The 16,894-nt window shown below is 41.0% G+C and overlaps 1 protein-coding gene across 2 annotated transcripts in view; it reads right to left on the bottom strand.

The window, feature by feature from the left end:
- The window catches only part of bcas3 (BCAS3 microtubule associated cell migration factor), a 289,933-nt gene that overhangs the window by 28,572 nt on the left and 244,467 nt on the right, over positions 1-16,894 (bottom strand). For both annotated transcript variants that reach the window (XM_079354708.1, XM_079354709.1), the window contains exon 23: positions 1,475-1,651. In XM_079354708.1, coding sequence (XP_079210834.1) covers positions 1,475-1,651 — 177 coding nt within the window. The remainder of the gene's footprint in view (positions 1-1,474; positions 1,652-16,894) is intronic.

Raw genomic sequence — 16,894 nt, forward strand, 5'->3', positions numbered from 1 at the left:
AAATCTCAAACACGAAATGGCAAAAAAATAATAAAAAAAGACACATTTTTTTTATGTTCAAACTCACTTGGCAATAACCTGATTCTGATAAACAGATATCACATGAGCTGTCCGTCATCCACACGACCGACACATTCACATTTTTTCTTGTCCTCCATAAAACCAACTCCTGACCATCTATGTCGCTCTCATGTCACCCTCTTACAGCAAACACAGGAACATTTCCCATATGTTACAGTGCAGAAGTGCTGTGCTATTAGATTATCCTAAGAACACTGAAGCCTCTCTGTCTGTTTGAACGAGCGGACAAACCAACAAGTCCATCACATTCCCTGAGGATGGTGTCTTCAGCACGGATCAGGGCGCAGGAGAGTGTGTGTCAGGGGTGTATTTTGATGTAATGCAATCAGTAATGAATTTTGTGTTGCATTAAAGGGGTGGAAAGGGAAGGGGGGGATGTTATATGATGGGGCAGAGGGGGAGGAGGGGGGGCAAGTACAAGAGGACAAGAGGCGACTGACTACGAGTGTCCGGGAGTCTCCAACAAGTAATCTAATGAAGGAACACAGAGGAAGAGGAGTTTGGAGTGGAGAGGGGGGGTGGGCAGTAAAAAAGAGTGATGAGGAGACAGACAGAAAGAGAGAGAGAGAGAGAGCACAGCTACAAACGAGGTTAAATCCTCACAAAAGAGAGAGAGGGAGGGAGGGGGGGAGAGAGAAAAGGAGCGAGGGGGACATCGCTGGATATGGACGAGGATGTTTTTTGTATATTTTTGGGGGGGTGATAGTCGATGCTAAATCCATTAGGCCCTTGTGACCCCCCCCCCCCCCCCCCACTCCCCTACCCCCTACCCCAACACCCTCCCTATCCCTGTGTCTGAGGAGCTACACCCGTGAACCCACGCACACACACACACACACACACACACACACACATTTAAATCAAAGGAACTCTTGTTCACTTAAGAAGGGAGGGGGCAGAAAGAGAGAGCACTGCTGCTTCCTAAACGAGTTAACCATTTGGACTGTCAGGGCCAACGGCATGTCTGCACACACACACACACACACACACACACACACACACACACACACACACACACACACACACACACACACACACACACACACACACACACACACACACACACACACACACACACACACACACACACACACACACACAGACACAGACACAGACACAGACAGGAAGCCTCAAAGAAAAGAAAGACGTGCAGATATGCCGAACTACAAACACAAGGCTGCACACTTTGCGACAACCAGAACATCCTTCCAGTGGTGAGCCCATCCATCATTGGACCTTCACGTGGCAGCAGTGTGTGATGGGTAATACACTGTACACCGTCATAATAACATTTATTATCACATAGGACAGAAAACATAGACCCTAATGTATTTCTGTTCGGGGAATCAGTTTTCTCTTTCTCTTTTGTTATGGTTGTGTGTTGTTTACTGACCTGTAGCTGATCCTACTATATCCCTCGAGGGGGACTCGGACATGGCATCAGCCAGTCTCTCCCGGAGCCCTTCATCAGTCGCGTCTGCTGAGCCGATGTTGTGTCGCGGCACGCCAAAGCTCTCCGGCCAGCTACCACAAACCTCCAGCAGAGTGACGCCTCGCCCGTCAAACACACCTGGATCAAAAATCAAACACAAGGTTAAGAAATATGAATCAATATTTACTGTCAGACCACTTGTGCAATTTAAGATGGATTGAAGGATCAACAGCCAGACAGACAGGGGCAAACTAACATTTCTGTTTCTACCCTTAAAGGTGCACACATCTTTAATTTTACACAATGATATGAATCGGGTAAAAACAAATGTCCTCTGTGACCATATCAAACAAATCATTCAACCAAATCCTTTAAGAAGCATCAAGCAGGACCAATTGTCTAGTGGTTATGTTGCATGCCTCATAGACAGAGGCCGTAGTCTTCGTCGCAGCGGCTGTGGTTCAAATCTGGCTTTGGCCCTCTGCTGCATGTCACCTTCTCTCTTCCCAACATTTCTTGTCTTTTTCTTGCTGTCCTATCCAAACTAGGTAAAACCCCCCAAAAATAACTTAAAAATAGCATCTCATAATAGATGTTGCAGTTTAATGTATTGTCACAGATTTCTTCTCTTATACAGCAACCGTACCAACAAAAGATAAATTAAACTCTCAGATCAGACTCTGTTTCACCTGATAAGAAAACGTGCAAGGTTTGAGTCATGGTTATGTGCAAACAAGTGCAAGGAATATATTTAAAAATGGTAAATGATAAATGGACTGGAGCTTGTATCGTTCTTCTCCAGCCCTCTGACGACTCAAAGTGCTTTTACACCTCAGGTCACACCTAACATGCACACACTGATGGTAGAGGCTGCTGTGTGGAGTGACCATCAGAACTAACTAATCTCATTCATACACATTCAAACGCCACTGATGAAGCAGAGGGAGCAATTCAGGTTTAAGTTTCTTGCCCAAGGACACATCGGACACATGGCTGCAGGAGTTGGGGATCGAACCCTCAACTTTGCAGCTGAGACAACCAACTCTACTAGGTATCGTCCTCATGGGAACATGGCATTGTTCACTCCATGCACGTCGTTTTGAACAACCGGTCTATCTCACTGTTTTCTTTCAGTCGTAAATACATAAACCAACATTTCTATAACACCGCAGTGTAAATTAATTTACTACACACAAGTTCCACTGGAGTTCAGCAGATCAGCTGGTTCAAAGTCACAGAGACAAACTCACACAACAAACAACATGTAAGCACAACACAACCTTCATGCCTGTCAGACCAATTTGACACAGACCTGCACTGCGCCTTAATCTCTCTCCTTTCTGTCTGTCGTAATTTCTGCAATCACAGAGATCTTGTGCTCTGGAGCCAGAAAGTCTGCAACCTGTTTCTGTGTGTGTGTGTGTGTGTGTTTGAGTGTATTTTTGTGTGACAGGCCAGTGAGGCAGGCAGGCATGCAGACACTAAAACAACTGGTTTATTCTATTAGTGTGTTCATTTGACGTGGTCACTGTGTCTGCCAGCACTGTGAGGTGATAACGGCTGGAGAAAGAGGAGATTTAGCAGTGACACTGGGAAAATGCTCCCATGACAAAATCAACAACACAAACCCATGATTTCTGTTTGTCATCATCATCATCATCATCATTTTAGTTCTACATCTCTCTGCTTGTTAACATCCAGGATATATGTGACAGGGAGTGACTGCTGCATCTTTATTTCATCCTTGTTTATCTTGCTGGATTATCCTACACAAGTGTCCTTACCAAGATATCATCTCTAACAGTGATTCTCAAAGTGGGGTCAGCGAACCATAGCTTGGGGGTCCGCGGAAGAATTTACAAAAAAATGGTAAAAGTGTGCTGTATCATTGAAAAAGCACATCTACAAACTGGGACCTCTTGCACCAATACGATCAGCTATTTTGTCCAATACAGCTGCCCACTTTAGTTTTGTGCTGAAAGATCAACTCTGACATGATCGTGACATGTTTGTCACTTCATATAGTCACAAAGAAAAAAAACCCCCAAAAGACAAAAACACCTCAGAGCCATTTTTTTCTCAAAGTTTGTAAAAATGAATTACGAAGAAAGAATAAAGTTAGCCCAATTCTATCATTGCAAAGAACTCCATACTACAAGAATACATTGTATTGGTATTTGTCAATGAGGGAACACTAACACAAGAGACATTGAACTTTCTGTAACATTCATGATGTGCACTAATACTATATAACACAACCAAATGTACACGAGGCAAACAACAGGTCCGTGGAAACTTTAAAAGAAGTGACTCGTTTGACTTTACATCAGTTATCAGACAGTATTTTTGATTCACTTGACTGAACTCAAACTGAATTGTTACATCTTGTAAACACTTTTTGTCTCTCTCTCTCTCTCTCTCTCTCTCTCTCTCTCTCTCTCTCTCTCTCACAGACATGTGGACAGACACAGGAATGTTTCTGGTCTTGTGGGTATCAGCAAAACCCCGAGTGAGAACGCAGACAGGACTACATCAAAGGATAAAGTGAAGACAAGGACAGAAGAGATCCTCTTTTCCTGGAAACATCAGCGTCCAAGTGCACAATCTGTGTTTGTGCGAGTGTGTGTGTGTGTGTGTGTATGTGTGCGTGCGTGTGTACAAAGTACAGGAAGCAAAAAAGGACATAGGTTGAGGGAGACGAAATATGTTTAAGTACTCATATTCAGACTACCGAAACTTCAAAGATAAGAAATCTTTTTTTTTTTTTTTTTTTACTGAAGAGACAGGGTTACAATTTGTAACAATACATGAAGTTAATAAAGCAATAGATTTAAATTCACAAGTGATATCTGTTCATGATATATTATTTTAAATCTGCATTGTATTAGTGTCTGAATAGGAAGTTTCTCCACTCAGATTTAGATGGTAAATTAAAACCTTCCTTAGAAAAGGTCAGACTCACTGATGTAATTTTAGAGTAGTAGAAAGTCAGATGTTGTAGGACAAAGATCGATACTTGGATTGGCTGAAGGAAGAGTGACAAAAGGAAAATAGCCCTCAGCCCCTTCACACAGTGTGCACACACATTTCAGTAATGCAGCATTAGACAGTGCAGGAACAAATAACATCATATCACCTCGCAGGCAAAGCACACACACACACACACACACACACACACACACACACACACACACACACACACACGTCACTCAGGCTCTCGTAGCTGGCTTTGATGGAGGGCCTGCTGGCACTAAAGGGGAATCCTTTGAAAAATCAATTCAACACACACACACAGGCTGCTTCTGAAGTGCAGCAAAGTTATCAGGAAGCTCAGCCACCTCATGTGTGCGTGTGTGTGTGTGTGTTGCTTCTGGACGTCGGTCAGTGTTATCACAGGAGGGAGCATGGAGGCCCGTGCAGCCTCTCGCCCCAGCATTAGCACCTGTCACTGGCCTGCAGCGGGGCTGAGACTGGCCAGGCCTCATGGTACACACACACACATACACGTATACATACACACAGAGAAAAACACACATACACAGTAGTCTGCTCTCTGATAGCCGGTGAGCCAGTAAGATCAAAGGTTTTGAAAGCGGTGTTTTTTTTCTCGATAATCAGAGCTTGGCACAAGGTTAGGAAGAGCTGCGGGCTAATCAGAGCAGCTTTGACCTATAGGAGTATCTGAAAGCCGATACTGATCGCTAAGACTGAAACTTTCAATTAGACTTGTTTGTACTTTCAGAGTTTCTAAGATGTGGAAAACTGTTTTCTGGGTTTATCATCAGACTCTCCTGACAGACACATGGCTCTGTTTGGATCTTCAGAGGACTCCTCAGCTCTCCGTTCACACATTCAATGGTGTCAAAATAACATTTCCTCAAACACTGGAAGACACCAACTCCGCCACACTTTAAAGATGGTTGCATAAACTAGTTGTGGTCAAGGGGAATGTACCAGCTAATTATTTAAATGTCAAGAGTATTGAGGGGAATGTTAAGCCAGTTTTTTGGACTTATAACAGTATATGTGTTTGTATTTTGATGTGTTTTAGCATATGCCCAATATGACCGGCTTGCATTTAACAAATACAGGCTGTCATGAAAACTTTCAAAACTTCCTCTTCAATTTGTTAGTAGGGAGGGGCCTCCTTAGAATACAAATGTTTTACATTTCTCATTCTCCCTGCAAATATGAGGATTTAATGTTTGTAGTTGGAAAAGGAGGAGATGGAGGATTGGAAAAAAAAGTCCTGGATTGATTTTTTTTCCTCCATCATTTAAACCCGACAGGATTAAAAGCCACTCTTTATCACTCAGCTGTTAGTCCTCACTGGCCCTACTTCCTGTATCACCTTGCCCTAATTAGCTTTTTTCCTCTTTTTAGAATTTCATTGGCATTTTTTAATCAAGACAACTTATACAGGTTGACATTGTAAGCATTTTGGAGCTTCCTGGTTGCTTATTTACATGCACTTCACAGCTGGAGTCTGTCATTTGGGATGTGCTAGCTAGTTGGCTGTGTTTCAGTAACCAATATATTCATCTGACCAGCCTCAACTCAGCCTTGATCCTGCTACTAGATCAGTAAGAGGTTAGTTTGAGTCATCATTTTTAAAAGGGGACTGTCATTATTGGGCTTCATTACAGCTCTTGGTGACACCACTGAGACAAGGTCCATCTTTAATCAGTCTATGCTTAAATCTGAGGTTAAAGTGTATCTTGTGAACATATTCTTAATGGCACTGTAACAACCACTAAACAGTGCCTAAAAATAGACACAAAATAGCCCATACTCAGGGTACCTCAAAACAGCTTTAAAGGATACCCAAGACTGAACTTTGACAAATTTGCTTCAGGGAACCACAGAAAGACCAAAAAGGGTACCTTGGAAAACTTGTTCATAGGTAAGAGACGCTAAACAGAACCTTGAAAAAGGCAAAAAGAGAAGCTTTAAAAGGACACACATTGCTTAAAACTGTTTATGTACGTTTACTTCATGTCATTTTGTTTGTGCCATTTTTAAGTGGTGGTAGGGCCCTTTTATTTTGTCTCTGTCTTTGTTGTCAAGAGACATTTGCAATGGTATCTTCAGACTGCAAAAGTAAAATTAAATTCGGAGGAGACATTGTCAAACACCAAAATGTATGCAATGACAAATCACCAAAGCGCTTTACCAAAGTATTGATACAATCACTTCATGTCAAGCTCTTCTAATGACACTTCCTATTTATATTTCACTGTTGCCAGTACCCTATTAAAACTGACTCTGATAAAAGGAATATGTTTGAAGTTTGACGTCATTTTTTTTTCCTTTGCGTGCAGAAGAGTGCAATGATGAAATCTCACCAATTCATGCACATGTAAGAACATTTTAATGAATGGTTGGCATTCATTAAACTTACAAGTTTGGGTAATAAAGGGGAAATTCCACTGATTTTACAAATCAAAGTGTGTCCTGAGGTTTTTAGGGAAAACTACAGCACAAGTTCAAAGCTGAATAGTGCCTTTTGTATTCCTGAAATGACCTATGTGGGGTTTGGTAAATATTTAAGTCCCCTTTCCTTTAATGATGATTTAAACTTGTTTGGAAGTATTTATCTTCTGTAGTGTTAAATTTTCACATTGTGGGACCGGCATAACCACATATCAGAGAAAACAGTACGCCGCCGTTTGATTCTCAGATGACTGACTCTTCTTTTAGCTCGACTGAATGAACACAATCCTGAACATATCTCCACCCAAATGTTTACCTGTGGCTGAGGTTGCACTAAACAGGTGAATATACAAATGTGTCAAGCAAATGCTATATCCTTGTTTGGCATGTTGAGTTAAGAATTATCTATTAGGTTTTTTTCAACAATACAACACACACCTTTCACTGGTTTCAAAGATGAACCCCTCCACACCCACACCCACACCCACACCCACACACACACACACACAAACTAAACCAATGCTTTCAGGCTTCATGCCTCTGTTTCTGGGTTACCTTTGCAGTTAACACACTAATGCCTGGCTGATGCTAATTCAATTAGGCTTTAGTGCGGGGGACTGATCGAACTAATTACTTTATTAGGAGTGTTGTTTAATATGTAATGATGCGTGTATATGAGTGAGTGTGTGTGTGTGTGAGAGAAATTGCACCTGAGTGCTGTTACTGGGAAAACGGGAACAGTCAGTAACAGCAAACAGGTTGTAAATCAGATGGTAGTTCAGGTGGGAAGTACGCAGAGTTAAGAGTTCATCAAACACACCTCTAAAATCTAACCTGCTTTGTTCTGACTGCACAAGTGAATAAATGTTTTTAAAGTAACGTCAGAGCCACATTAGATGGAACCTTCTTATATTTACTATAAGACAAAAGTCCAAAGAAAAGTGATGACTGTAAAGAATGATTTTTTAAGGAGCAGGTTGAAGTACGTGTGAGGTGAAGCATGTGTTTGTTTGTTAGTCTGTGTTGATGTCCTTTGTCTGTGTCACTGTGGTTGTTTCAGCTTTGGTCATTGCCTTGCTGAATTTACCTTATGCAAACAATTCACCATTTCTCTACAGCACGCTCACATCAAAACATAAAAACACTATATGACATCATGTTCTCAAGATATTTGGCATTAACTTCTGACAGGGAAATAGTTCAACTTGTGCCTTAATTATTCCGATTTTCCCCATTTGACAACAGTTTAAACCATCACTAAATTCTCCAACACCAACAAAAGCTCTTTTATAGCTTCTTGATGTTTAAGACAATACATGTTATTACTGTATGAATCAAATTTATAAACCAGCCTGTTAATGGGGAACATGGAAAATAAAAGTTGTTTCAATGATTAACACAGGATATTAGTATATAATTCAGCATCTTTTCAGGGATTGAAGATTCTATATTTTTTGTAAGTTGATTAAAGTAAATATATAACCGCCATTAATTAATATTTGACAAAGTGCATTTGCTTCTGTAAATTATTCGTAGATGATGGTTGGGATGTGAACACATCAAATTTGCAAGGAAAGTAACTTCCCATGAGCGTGTTTTAATGCTGCTGAGGACTGGGACAGCCTTCATTATATCAGTGGTAGATGGCAAGGAAAGGTCAGCGGTGTGTCAGTCTAATCCTACACCACACATACACTCGAGCATGGTGCTAATGCAGGGAACATCCATTCACCCGTGCTCAAGTACATTGACACCATTCACATGTTATAAAGATAACTTCACAACACCACACTTTTAATAGACTTTCACTTGCACACACACTTCCATGACTGTGCCGTGAACCTGTACTGACATCCCTCCAGGCTGCGCGCGTGCGTGTGTGTGTGTGTGCGTGCGTGTGTGTGTGTGTGTGTGTGTGTCAGAGAGACAGGGAGAAAGAGAGAGAGTCTCTGATATCCTTGGGGAAACACTGAGAGTGCTAGCTAGCTGGCCGAGTAGGTTTGTGGTGCAGGGTTAGTGTTAATGGAGATGTAAGCTCAGTGGATTAGCACCCATAGGTAAGAGTGTGTGCGTGAGTGTGTCTGTGTGCGTGAGTGTGTGTGAGCGTATTCTTGACAGGCCAGGCCTTTCTTTCATTACATTAAGGCCAGTGCTTCTAAATCATTTACTCCCTTTGCAGTCTCAGTGGTGTCGGCTAAGTGTTAGTAATCCCCATCAATACCAGACACTGCCTCAAGGCACTTTACTCACTACCACTCACACACACACGTGCATGCACACACTCACACAGCGACATATGGTGTTCAGATATGAAGACGCATTAACCTGTATGCAGTTAATTGCAGATGAGTCAGTAGACACTCAAACACACACAAACACACTTACTGCCCACTAAGCTCGTTCCACGCATGTCAAATTAGTCAGCAGCAGTGCTTTGCTCATTATTAGTCCTATTGCTTGAGCAGCAAGCTATGGCCAGAGTGTGTCTGTCTCAGCACCATATCTGGCCTTAGTCAACACTAATATTTATGTTCAGATCTTAGACTCTTAAATGGACCCCCCTGTTACCCTACAAACAGCTTTGGGTCATGTACCATGTCCAATTTAGGTACATTTTTATGTTGAGTCACAGTAGGACGGTCCGGATGAGACCTTCTGCTCAAGACCATTTGGATACAACTTTCATAAAACATTTGAAAGGTTCTAATTTTCCAAGTTGTAAGAATCCATGCAGTGTGAGTTGAATAAGGTTTTCCTTGGGCCTGGGGACGTCTTACAGAATTCCAATAAAAACCTAGATAAAGTCTTAGTGATGCGGGTAAAATCGTGTGCTTCGAGGCTTGTTATTTGCAACAAGAAGCCACTGGTATAATTCAAAAGATTTGTGTTTTTGACTCCCTAAAAAGATGGAAATTCGCTCAGAGGGGTGTGGTTTTGCAGGATTTAACAGTGCGTGTTTCTCCAACCTCAATGTAAGTCACAGGGATGTTGATTATCTTTCCCATGGAGGCTGATGGGTCACTGGAGGAGCCCAAATATAACACTGACGCACAATATTAGTTAAGCCCAAACCATGATTAATTCCTGGACCAAACTATGAACTTATACAAACCAAGACTAAACAATGGCTTTTTGGTTAGGTTTAGTCATCAATAGTGCCTGTTGTGTCAAAATAATAATCTATAAGACAAACACATCACACAAGTGAGTAGATTGAAGATTTTGTCTATTTAAACCTCTGTTTATATGAGTATCCTTTAGTTTACCTTTTGATGTTTAGCTTAAGAAATTATTTTCAGCCAGTTAAAGCCATTTTGGAAAATCTGCAGGTCTCCTTGTTGTGATCCTAGTTTCTTAAAATAATGAATAATATTATCAACACAAGAAAGTTTTGACTTGAGTCACACAGCCAGCCTGAATCCTGTACATGTCCCATATGTGTGTCCTTCATCACAGCCTTTTGTTATAGAGCAAAACTTGTGCCATATGCTAGCGTGCCACGGACACAGGGGCTGATGGCACAGCTCATACATGCTCATGTTTGCACACAGATCAGGTAAACACTCTTGGACATTTTGTGTGTTTAAATGTGTGTCTTCTCTGGGGCTGATTATGCTGGTTTGTTGGATCAAGTGGTGTGCAAATACACAGTGATGTGGGCACCTGAGAGGAGACAAACCTTGGGAGGGCTCTGTGTAAATAAACAACCTTACATACAAATCTATATACAACCGCAGGTTTTTAAGCTCGGAAACGCACACTGAATGTCTCAATCTCAAACAGACTTACTACATTTTCTTTACAACAGATCTTGAGATAACAGTGCCACAAATGTGTAATTAAGGAGCAATACATCATTTAATTTGCCTTTTTTTGACACTCATAACAAAAACTGATGTGCTATAAAGACAGAAGAAGTGGACATTAGCTAATTCTTTCCAGTCCAGGGAGTGGAGTTGATAAAAATGTATTATTCTGCTCAGGTAGGGCATGTAGGGCTGGCTTTACATCGGGGTATGATGGAAAAAAATCAACAGCCAGAGATGTTTCAGTTTGTTCTATAAACCTGCAGTGTATATGGTGTCTAAAGAGGTCAAGAAAAACTATCAATGTGGTTTTTTAGCTTTTAGTAAACCAATTTTGAAAGGAATCCAAACCTTTCTTAGATTGTGTGCACAGGACAGAAAAAGTACATGAGAGTGAATTCAACAATTCATAGAGTTTGCAAGATCCCATTTATTTTTATTTTAAATTTCAAACTTAGGGAAAGGAGTCTCCTCAATAAAAATAGTTGTTATGATGTAAATGGTAAATGGACTTGGCACTGTTACACCGCATGTCACACCTCACACACGGATGGCAGTGTTGGTTAATGGACTTGAGCGTGTATTGTGCTGTATAGAACTCTCTAGTCTTCTGGCGACTCAAAGTGCTTTTATACCACATGTCCCACCGACAGATTCATACACTGATGGCAGTGGTTCCTATGTCAAATGTCAATCAGAAGTATCTAATTCCGGGGTCGCCGGTGGCGCAGCGGCAGTGCGCGCGATCCCACGTATTGAGGCTCAGTCCTCGCGTCCGGCCCGTGGCCCATTTCCCGCATGTCTCTCCCCACTCTCTCTCCCCCTTTCCGACTCTATCCACTGTCCTCCCTCTACAATAAAGGCATAAAAACGCCAAAAATAAATCTAAAAAAAAAACCAAAGAAGTATCTAATTCCATTCATACACATTCACACATCACAGACGAAGCAGTGGAAGCAATTCTGAGTGAAGTGTCTTGCCCAAGGACACAATGGACATGTAGCTGGGGATCAAACCCTGAACTTCAGGTTGAAGGACGACGACTTATCAACTAAGCCACAGCCTCACACTTTCATACTGTACATACTGAAAGTTTGATCACAAACTTTTTGATGTGCTCTCCTATGAATGTCTAATCTGTTTTCAACTTTACATCTATGGTCTTTGCTGTATCAGTTTGATTAAAGGTTAAGGCACAAGAACAACTGTAAACACAGTGTATGTTAAAATTATAACTTAATGATGACGGCTCAGATAAGCCTGAAGAACAGTTTGAGTAAGTCTTTAAAAAAATAAAAAAATTGTTTTAACAATCCATCACACTGGCATGCTCTGCCAGTTTTGCACTAATATTGTTGCAGTGTGGTTTAGATTGGAGTTATATGAGAGATAAATGCACTAGTGAAGGTGCTAGGTTTCTAAAATACCCTAAATCAGTAGTTCTCATCTGGTGGGTCAGGAGCGAATAGTTCATAGAGCCATTTTCAGTGGCACCCGAATGTATCTCTGCAAAAAATATGTCATGTATTTATTTTGTTCTGGAAAAACAAACTGAATCTAAAAGGGGACTGTCAAGTAACAGTGCTCACTGACTGCTCCGAGATGGTTCTGCATGTTTTCAGGTGAACATAAAATAAATGAATAAATAAATAGGAAAAGGGGCACAGAACTATGTCATTTTTTGCTATTCGATACCTATTAAACTGATACACACGTGTCAAAGTCAAGACTTCTCAGGAGATGCCTGGGAAAATTATGACAGTATTTTTTCTTTCATATAGTTGCATAACCTTAAACTGGACAAAGGATGGATTGTTTTCCAAAGCTCTAACACAGAGCAAAATCAACTGAGAGACAAATCTTTGAGGAATCAAGTCTAACATGTGGCTCAAAATGAGAACGACACGCAAAGGTCAGTGTTCTACATCCAACTCGCAAAATAGGAAAATAGAGATGAAGTGAAGGCTGTGAACATTTAAGGGATGTGAGAGGATGGGATGCTTCTACAGTCCCAATGAAGTGTTGTGCATGGAGAAGAAGACTCATGGATTCATTTCGGAAGTTTATATATTGGCAGAGATCTGCAGTAATTCAATACACTGATAGGCAACAGCTGAAATTGATTAGGGGTCTTACAATATCTAAATGTCAGTCTTGACAATAGCACATACAGTGATACAGTTTATATAATAAAACTAGCACTGGTCCATTCTTAGGTAAAAATATATTAGTGCCAAACCAGGAGGAAACCAATCCTGCGGGCTTGGTTTGTCCACAGCTCCAGAAGTCTTTTGATGGCATGGGCACTAATGAATGTTACAGGAAAAGAGGGTGTGGAGGAGAAAAGTGAAGGGGAAAGACCTCTCCATGGTCTAGTTGTTGGTTTCCAGAGGTCATTAATAATGAGCTGAAGGGGACACTGATTAGAAGGAGACCATATATTTAACACTAAGCAGAGCCCAGAGAGGGTGTGTTTGCTGACAAATGAGCAGGCGTTCTCTGACAGCCTGCATGTACAAACTATATTTGTACAAGTGTGGTATATGTATGATCTTTGAGTGCGCAGGGTTTTTGGGAAGCGTGTATGTATAGTTGAATTTATTTCACGTCAAAGTATGGGGCAGCTTCAGTTTTTTCTAAGCACAATTATTGCCACATAACCGCCCCGGCTTGATGCTCTTCATTTCAGTTCGAGAAAAGAAGCTCGGAAGTTTCCAACAGGTGGTTTATGTTGTAAAACAGCTGCAGTTTAGTTGAGTTTAAATAAATACCTCCGCTGTGTCATTTGCATCCCTGATTAGGTTTACAAAAGCTGAATATAGCCCCATATAACCTACCATTATTTTTCTCTGACAACTCACAACTACTATACATGGCTTTATATTTGTGAATACATTGAAACAAGGGATACACTCGTTAAGGCAAATCTTGTTGCCATGGCTTCTTGTCATTGAGGTTTCTGTTTTATTTTATTACTCGAAAAAATCCACAAGATTCTTCCCTTTATCCAAAACAGCGGCAACTATTTGTTTTGGTTTCTTGTCTTTGTGAAGTGTTATATTATTCTGGACTCATTGACAACATAATTAATACAATACATATTAAAACTGTCAAATGCTTAATTACACTTTAAAACTGCAACTCAGATAAACAAAAAGCCAAAGTTAGCTCCATAATTTCCTCCAATAAACCTCACAGAATGCGTTCTTTCATCTGGTCATAGACGTGGCGCCCACATTGCTAAAACTCCATACTGCCATTAGACATTGTTTTCCATCAAACCAAAACAAAGATTGGGGAGTGTACACTTCACGGTGCTAGCATGGCCAGTTAATTGATTTCAGGCCAGATCATGTTGCTGTGTAATGGAGCAGGCTAACGTGATGATGAAGCTGGGATGGTCATGGTGATGACTTTCACAGGGACTCCAGCCTCATTTGTTTGTTTGACAGGGTGCAGAGTGTGTGTGTGTGTGTGTGTGTGTGTGTGTGAGTGTGTTAACGTGTGTTTCTCCATTTGGAATAAAGGACATGGATTAAGCTATAAAGGTGACAGATGATATGTTTAGAGGAGAATGTTTGCTTTCTGCACGATATTCAATGACAAGGGTTTTGTGTATGTTGCCGCCTGTGACTATATGTGTGTGGGAGAGACACAGGATGTGTGTAAACCTTGTCATCTGTTTGTTACAGACTGTTAAAGAGTCACTAGCCTTTATCAGTCACACACTTCCTTCAGATTAAGATTCAGACCACTGTATTTATCCCAAAGGTCAATTTGTTTCCTGGGTTTTCCTCTCTGTCCTAACCCTACAGACTAACCTGTTTTTTTCTTGAAACTGGTTCAGTAAAAAACCTGGTGCCGTTGAATGTTTACTGTAAGCAACACAGTACAAATAAATACCTTAGTGTTGCTAAAAAAACCATCTCATATGCAATACTTCTATCTATCTGTTTCCTGCATCATATGAGAGCATTCTGAAACACCGGTGGACGATAATCCACGGACTACAAAAAAGTTACACACCTACAGATTTAGATTTTGCATTTTTAAGCTGAATTGAAAACTACAGATGAGTCTTAAATTACTATATAGACACACACACACCTATCAGTGACATCCAGAGTTAAAAGATGAAGCTAATGCACAAGTGAAAAAATCTACAGTTCTGTCTGTAAAAATCATATATATATATATATATATATATATATATATATATATATATATATATATATAAATATATGTATAAGCATTGTGGAACCCTGCATGAAAGTGCTTTTGATAAAACATACCACAGTTCTTCTCTGTTTCTTTTCTCCTATGCTCACTACCAGTCTGAAAGGAGGCATAGGGCTGCAATCCGTGGTGTGCTGTGTAATGATGAATATTGAAATGTGCCCAGTTTCCTCTCAGGGGGGTAAATGAAGAGGATTCCCAACAAGCCACATCCTCATGTTCCTGGAAATCCTCCACAATCCCGTTTGATCGTAACGCCCTGCTCGCCTAATGTGTCCCTAAGCTGGCATTATCACACCACAGAGCAGGCCAGAGGGGATAGACTGAGTGAGGTACGGATGCATTGCTAGTTAGCATCTCACACAACTTTAAATCATTCGTAGAATCGATGTCTCACATGCTTCAACCTGCATGACAACCACAGAGGAGAAGCAGAATGGTTGAGTGTCAGGAGAGCGTGGGCAGACTACAGGGAGAGAGAGACAAGTATGAACCGAGGTGGAGAGAAAAGCTTTATGAAACAGCCAACAGTACTCCACTAGCCTTTTTATTGTAAGCAAATAAATCCCCCATTATTGTCCATCTCTCTTGGGCCTAGAAGCAAGCATCTTACAGGGAATTAATCGTATTGGATGGATGGGGGGGGGGGGGCAGAGAGCTCATTTCATTTCGTTGTCAAGTTTTGGGAGAATTGTATTGGAAGCCGAGCAGCCACCTGGGAATGGCCTCCTCTCCTCTTTCCTCTCATCTCCTTGTTGTCCGCCTCCACAAAGCCTTTTGTCTGCTGTGTTGCACATGCCAGGCCCTGCGCCTCTCCTGTCTTTGTAACCACACAATCCAATGAACCTGCGTCAAGTCAGAGAACATTTTATGCAAAGTGTCCCCTTTTTGTTTACAGGATGATTCAGGCCAATCTGTTCTGCGGAGGGTGAGCTTGAATCCTTCGCAAAGTTTGGATCATGAGGAGCTAAAGCCTGAGGGCACTGCAACTGTTCAACCAGCGTCTACATTTGTGATGTTGGTTATTGTGACGTCATTTTTTGGAAGTATTCTCAAATGTTTCCTGTATCTACAAACTATACAATTTAAAGGTTATGTAAAAGCCACCATTGTGGACTAAAGTTAAAGAAAATAATTTTTTTTGTTTTTTTATTTTTTAAATTTGCTTTCTAAAATCTGTCCAAATTAAATGTTATACAAGTGTTAGACATTTTCTCTGTGACTCTATAAAAGTTTTTGTTTTCATTTTGCTTGTTTCATCCATTTACATGGGCTTATGCAAATGACTTTCCTTCGCAGCCTGATTGCGGCCTCATCTCGACCGTATTTTCCCCATTTACATCCCAAGTTAAGTGACAAGATGACAAAGAACAGTCTAAAAGAATCAAGGCTTTAGATATTACAGCTTTTATGGTGATTTTAACATGATGATGTAAAAACGATCATCAGCAGACGAGCCTGTTTTTATAGGGTTAAACAGCGAGTGTGGTTTCAGCAGTGTATAAAACTGCATGAATATGAATCCAATTAGAGATGGAAAAGTCAACTTAAAAAAGGTGTGTGTGAATAAGTGTGCCTGTGTGTGTCCAGCTCGTGGCTAGCCAAGCCTCCTTAGGCCTCTAAACAAGCACCATAAATTCACCCTCCACTTACCTGCAGTAAAAATGTCAGGAGCAAGCTTTTTATTGGGCCACACACAAACACACACTCGCTAAGAAGTCACTAAATACACACACTCTCAATCCCCTAAACACACACCCACTAGGCCTTTTACTCCGTGTGTCTCTTGCTATCTTTCTTGGCAGCTTTACATTGATATTGACATGACATGCTTTGGGGAGGCAGGGACTACTCGCTAACAAGGTTAGCCACATAGATCCTGTCACAGCCACTTTGTCACCTCAAC

Source organism: Symphodus melops (assembly GCF_947650265.1).
Source record: "Symphodus melops genome assembly, chromosome: 10".
In the NCBI taxonomy this organism is placed as follows: Eukaryota; Metazoa; Chordata; class Actinopteri; order Labriformes; family Labridae; genus Symphodus; species Symphodus melops.